Source organism: Quercus suber, unplaced genomic scaffold (assembly GCF_002906115.3).
Source record: "Quercus suber isolate HL8 unplaced genomic scaffold, Cork oak 2.0 scaffold_1300, whole genome shotgun sequence".
NCBI lineage: Eukaryota > Viridiplantae > Streptophyta > Magnoliopsida > Fagales > Fagaceae > Quercus > Quercus suber.
The window spans coordinates 19,649-26,605 of NW_027070689.1; the positions used below are offsets into that span (position 1 = coordinate 19,649).

The 6,957-nt window shown below is 34.6% G+C and overlaps 1 protein-coding gene across 1 annotated transcript; it reads left to right on the top strand.

Annotated features, from left to right (window-relative positions):
* The first annotated feature begins 1,468 nt into the window (after nucleotides 1-1,468).
* On the top strand, nucleotides 1,469-3,927 carry LOC112003703 (putative receptor protein kinase ZmPK1). Its single transcript, XM_065769711.1, is given in 2 exon segments — nucleotides 1,469-1,970; nucleotides 1,973-3,927. Coding segments are annotated over 2 exon segments (2,409 nt in total). The 3' UTR covers nucleotides 3,880-3,927.
* The last annotated feature ends 3,030 nt before the right edge of the window (nucleotides 3,928-6,957 follow it).

Here is a 6,957-nt window from a genome sequence, read left to right on the forward strand (position 1 = left end):
AATAAAAAACCCCATATATAAACCTTTTATACAAAGATTACAATATTCAAACGTTTAGGAATTTTATTAAAAATTTTGTTATGTCTTTACCCTTTAAATCTACAAATAAATAACAGTTTTCTTATTCATGAAAATTTCTATAAAAATATAATAAATTTTTTAAGAATTCACGAGTGAGTGATGTCTTCTATTGAATAGATAATGATAAGAGTAAGTGATTAATATAATATAATTGAGCCAAAACTCATAAGTTTAAGTCTTTTAGGTCAAATAGTGTCTTTATATATTATATTAACTATTTAATGGGAAGCCACCCAAGATATTATGTCCCTATCAAAGTCTGTTTACGTTTTGCCCCCAATCCCAAGTGAGAGCATTTTGAAGCTAGAAGTAGATCCCACCTGCACGAATTCCAGCTGCTAATAGGAAAAATTAATTAGCAAACCACAATGGGCTATACTATTGACCAATATATTGAAAATTATTTTAGAGCAAGTTGCTCAAGAAGTTAGTTTGTCAAAATTTGACTGACATTTTTGGTAACAGGTGTTTGCAATGGCTGTCACATGTGAAATTGACGAATGTAAAATGCATATGCTAGACCATGAGATGTACCATTTTATTTTAAAATCAATTAATTGGTGATAAGTAACGGAGGCATACTCAGGTCATTTATGACATTCAATATCGTGTCTTGCGGGCCTGTTATGAGAATAGTAGAAGGGAACGGAATTGTGATCCACCAATAACATATATCCACGTTAGAGGATAGTCAGAAGTTCAATTGGAACTTTACAATGTACTGTGTTTACTTTGAAATCTATCCCAAAAGAAAGAACCATTATTCAACAACTGAACAAGAAAATCATTCAGGGAAGGGCTTAAAATGATTATTATATTATCAGTGGTCAAATAATGTTACTAGCACATTGAAAATAATATCACTAAGAACTCCCATTTTCTGTCTTGAGTAATGGAAACATCTTCCCACATTGATATACCACTCTGAAGTCTGACCATTGTGATAAACATGCATAAGCTCCTACAGCCGGATCCAAAATTTTAAGCAATTAATATAATGGCCCTAAAAATGAAAAAAGAAAACAAAAAATCCCCCCAAGACCTAGACTTTATCTTGATTAACTTTTCCAATAGCAAAAGTCTCTAGATGCCGTGCTCGCACGAACAAAATTACAATATTTGGTAATATTAAACAAAGTCTTCCAATGACAAGTAGGATATCCTATGCTATCAATATCTCCTAGTTTCATTAATTTTTCTCATTTGTCTAACATGACATGCCAAGTCTTGGTCTGCAAACTGCATAGGTTTCGTTATTTGCCATTTGCCTAGCAAGGAAAACAATGACTTCTGGTTTTGACTTGTGAGCATTTGCTATCTTCAATTATATATATATATACGGTATGAATGAATAACATCTAACAAGTAGATTGATCTCGATCCTGCAATGCGTCTTGCATTTCTAATGGATACCTCATTTTTCTTCCTTTTTCTATGTCTATTACAAACTCTTCCTCTATCTTCCTCTAATACTTTTGACACACTCAGAGGCACTTCTCTCTCTGTTGAGAACCCAAATGACATATTGGTTTCAGCAAATGGTGAATACTCAGCAGGGTTTCTCTCAGTTGGGGACAACGCATTCTGCTTTGCTATATGGTTCAACAATTCCACAGTTTCCACCGTCGTTTGGATGGCAAACCGAGATGGTCCTGTTGATGGAAGAGGTTCACAGCTCTCAGTTTTGAACGAAGGAAAACTTATCCTGACCAACTCAGTTGGTATCACCGTTTGGACCACTATAACACCAGCCTTGACCTCATCCGAGGCCACCAATTTGCAACTACAGCTCCTGAACACAGGCAATCTCGTTCTTCATAATTCCAAAAGTTTTGTCATCTGGCAAAGCTTTAATTCACCAACAGATACTCTTCTTCCCCACCAAACACTCCCATGGTTTCAAGCCTTATCTCAAGAAGAAGCCAAGACGACTATTCCTCTGGCTACTACAAGCTCTTTTATGACAATGATAATGTGCTCCGCCTGCTCTTTCAAAGTCTAACAATGACTAGTCTTTACTGGCCGGACCCTTGGGTTGAAGACCCCGGACAAGTTGGAAGGTCTAAGTACAATACAAGTAGACAAGCACTACTAGATGACTCAGGCTATTTCTGGTCATCTGATGATTTCACATTCTTTGCAACAGATTTTGTTGCAGTAACTCACAGACGATTAACGCTTGATCCTGATGGCAATCTTCGATTATACAGTTTGCAAAAGATGAATGGGAGTTGGGATTGGGTTGTCACATGGCAAGCCTTCTCTCAACCTTGCCACATTCATGGAATCTGTGGACCCAATAGTCTGTGTACTTATGATCATGTTTCTGGCAGGAGATGCTCTTGCTTGCAGGGCTTTAAGATGAAAGATCATACTGATTGGTCTTACGGGTGTGAACCAGAATTCAGTCTCTCTTGCAACCGTACAGATGAGGCAAGCTTTGTCCAGTTTGAACATCTCGAATACTATGGCTCAGATCTATACTACTATCCTAATGTTACCTTGCAGCAATGTCAAGATATATGCATGAATTGGTGTAAGTGCAAAGGCTTTCAATTTAAATTTAGCAGAAACGGTACTGTTGGTGCATATAACTGTTACCCCAAGTTTCTGCTAATAAATGGTCACCAATCACCAAATTTTGAAGGAGATTTTTATTTAAGAGTACCCAGAATTGGTCTTTCCTATAACAAGACTCCTGGTGAAGAATTGAGGTTAGAATGTTCTGACAAAAATTCCAAGCAACAAAGAATAACATACGAAAATAAGACGGTAAAGCTTTTGCTTTGGTTTGCCACTGCTGTGGGAGGTATTGAGGTGACATGTATTGTCCTGGTTTGGCTTTTCTTGTCAAGAAGTAGAAAAGATTCAAACTCAGCAGCACAAGGTTACCTCCTGACTAATAGAATTCAGCGATTCACCTTTGATGAGCTAAGGAAGGCAACGCGAGGATTTAAAGAAGTGATTGGACAAGGAGCAGGAGGGATTGTATACAAAGGTGTACTGCCTGATCAGCGGGTTGCAGCAATCAAGCGACTCAATGAAGCCAACCAAGGAGAAGCTGAATTTCTAGCAGAAGTGAACACCATTGGGATGTTGAACCACATGTACTTAATTGAGATGTGGGGATATTGTGTAGAGGGAAATCATAAGCTTCTGGTGTATGAGTACATGGAGCATGGATCTTTAGCTGAAAATCTTAGTTCTAATACACTTGATTGGAACAAGAGGTTTGAAATTGCTGTAGGAACTGCAAAAGGCCTAGCTTATCTGCATGAAGAGTGCTTGGAGTGGGTTTTGCATTGTGATGTAAAACCTCAAAACATACTTCTAGATGCTAACTATCAACCAAAGGTAGCTGATTTTGGCCTGTCTAAACTACTTAGTAGAAGTGCAATTGATCATTTAAGCTTCTCCAAGATGAGGGGGACTAGAGGTTATATGGCTCCTGAATGGCTCTACAATCTTCCTATTACTTCTAAAGTGGATGTGTACGGTTATGGGATTGTGCTATTAGAAATGGTGACTGGAAAGAGCCCGAAGGGCTTGCATACCTCTGACAGTGGAGAGACAAGAGACCATAAGAGGTGGGTCACATTAGTAAGAGAGAATATTGACATTGAGAATGCTACAATGTCATGGATTGAGGAAATTATAGATCCCATGATGGCTGGTAAATATGATAAGGCTAAGATGGAACTTCTGATCAAGGTTGCTTTGCAATGTGTGGCAGAAGACAAGGACGATAGACCCACCATGAACCAGGTTGTAGAAATGCTTTTAAGCCATGAGGAATGATGTTGTTGGAGAAGTAATAGAAAAGATTATATGTGTTTTTCTCCCTTGTGAATAACAAATGTTTCTGAGCCGTAATAAAGGGATTTAATATTTATTCATCCTTCTACCTGCAAATCTTGAAAGGTTACACGATAGCCTTGCACCATGGGTTAGATACAGTATTAACAGCAATATTGTTATATTTGTTTTGAAATCTGTAGAAGTATACCAGTAAGTAATGCAACGTTAGATGCATTAAAAAAATGTATTTGTATTTTATATTTACTGCATGTTGTAAGCATTAAAAGGTTTTGTTCAAAACTAAATTTAAAAATATACCAGAGCAATATACCTAGACATGGCAAAACGGGTCAGAATTTTCTGACCCGACTCGAACCCGATTTTTTTTTACTCGAAGCAAAAACGGGTTGACCCGTGACTTGACCCCTTTTTTGCGGGTCAACCCGACCCGACCCGACTCGCGACCCGACCCGAACCTGAAACATTTTTTTAAAACATTTTTTTTTTGGTAAAAAAAAAAAAAAGAGTAAAATTAAGATAATATAGGAAATAATTGATACATTTACATAACTACATGCAAATTAATTGAAAAGTAAATAGTTGAGCATTCTGTAATGAATAAAGATTTTTAGATATCAAATAGTAGAGTACATGCCAAGATAATCTAGTTACAGTAGAGTTAAAATCATAGATTTAAAATTGTAGACATGTGTGAGAAACATTCACAAGTGTGAAAATAGTAAAGCCAAAGTATCAAATTAGCATAAATTATGAATGTTTAAACCTATTTTTTTAACAATTTATGTCCAAAATAAACGGTTTTTCAAAATAAATTATGATATTTTTTAGAGTGTGTGTTGCTTAACAATGATATGATATTCATAAAAGAGACCATGTATAAATAAGTAAGTAATCAAATTTTAATGTATATATCAATTGAAATAGAGTGCCAACTACAATTGATAATAGATTATAAAATTAATTTTCAAGATTGTAAATTTCTTATATGTTTTTATTCTTTATCAAATGAGTTATCCAATAAGTCATTTGTAATTTTGTTTTATATTTTGAAATGTTGATATTGTGTAGAAATAAAACTTGTGTATTTGTTTTACTTCTCTTTGTATTATTTTGTTTTAGATAGCAATGTTAGGATTTGCATAATTTTAAAATTATTGAATAAGTATTAATAAGTTTAACTGAGTTCATTCTTAATATAAGTGGTGAATTCAAAATAATGCATTTTACATCAAGTAATTTGTTGCATAACTTTCTAAATGACAAATACATGTTGTTTTCTTAAAAAAAAAAAAAAAAAAATTCATGTGAAAAATACGGGTCAACCCGACTCGACCCAGAACCCGCTTGACCCGACCCGAACTCGATCCGACCCGCCCGTTTTTCCATGTCTAAATATACCAGAGGAATCTAAAAATCATTTGTGATAAACAAGTTGCAATATTTACTATTAAAAATGGTGAGCTCTGTACAAGAGGTCAACATATTAGTCATCATTGACATGGCAAAACGGGTTAGAATTTTCTGACCTGACCTGTTTGATCTATTTAAAAATGACCCGTTTTGACCCGCGACCCAGTTGACCCGACCCGACCCCCTATTTTGCCACGTCTATCAACGTTGAGTAGATTGAGATTGAAGTGTAATTCTTATAAAATATTTACTTATTCTTCTTTACTTAATATGTTATATACTCCATTCTAGTTTGTCATTCTTTACTTGCCACCTTCATTTTCTCTTCCTGCTTTAAACAAATTGAAGATTATACCAAGACTAGCTTCTAGAAAGCTAGAACAAGAGTTGCACTAAATTTGGGTATCAAGTATTTAGTGGTAATTGGTAACAGTATCACCAGTGAGAAATTAATCACAGTTAAGGAACTCATAAAAATTTGACAGATTGCATCTATTTCAAAAAAAAAAAAAAAAACTTGTTTGAAAAATACGGGTCAACTTGACCCGACTCGCGACCTGACTCAACCCGTGACCTGATTGACCTGCAACCCGTTTGACCCGTTTAAAAATGACTCGTTTTGACCTGCGACTTGACTAACCCACAAACCCGATTGACCTGACCCGCCTATTTTGCCACGTTTAAGTAGTCGTTAAGGCAGTATGCTTAGAGAATCTATACTTGAAGTAAGCGGTCGTAGAAACCTTTCCGACTCATCAATATTATTATTATTTGATATGGTGCTAAAAATAAAAATTTTATTGATTACGTGTCATCAAAGGAGATGATAGCTGGTTGGTTGACAAGAGAACTTTTAAAAAGATGTTTTCTATGGGCCACGTCAAGTTTTCAACGTTCTTAGGTGCACTTGCTCCTGTTGTATGTAAAATAACAATAAAATTGAATTACCTAGAAAGTGACTAAAAGAACTTTAAGAATAAATCATAATATATTAGGAAGAGTGAAATATTCTATAAAAAAAATAAAGAAGATTATGTAAATATTTAATATGAATTTCACTACTCAATGTTTGTAGTAAAATTTAGTATTGGAAATCTTCATACTTGAGAATTGAGATAGAGAATGAGAACGAGAAGGACATACAAAAACAATGACATTTCCAATGTAAAGGTTTAGGTTTAAAGGATTTAAAAAAAAAAAAAAAAATTAATAGTGGGGTGGTTACTAAACTATTAAGTTAGTGTGCGAAACAAATAACACTTTATGAATGTGATGTTAATACAATGAATGGTCGCATTTGGCAATTTAGTCAAATTGACCTGACCCCTCTCAAAAATTAATAAGGTGAGGTTGGATTGACCCTTTATTTATTTATTTATTTATTTTTTACTTGGGTTAAAAAAATTCTCGAATTGGGTTTAGTATATTCGTTTGAATTTGGGTCGGGTTATAATGAGTCTGAGTCTAATTTTTCTAAGGCTAGCCACTGTTATCCAAATACTCTCTACTCTTTTTCTTTCATTTAGTCTATTTGTGAATATTTGTTGTTTTAGTCCTAATATTTGTTGTTTTTTGTTTCATTTTTTTTTTCCCAGAAGAACATGAGAGGAGTGTTAGAATCTGAAAATTTAATTTAATTTATTTTTT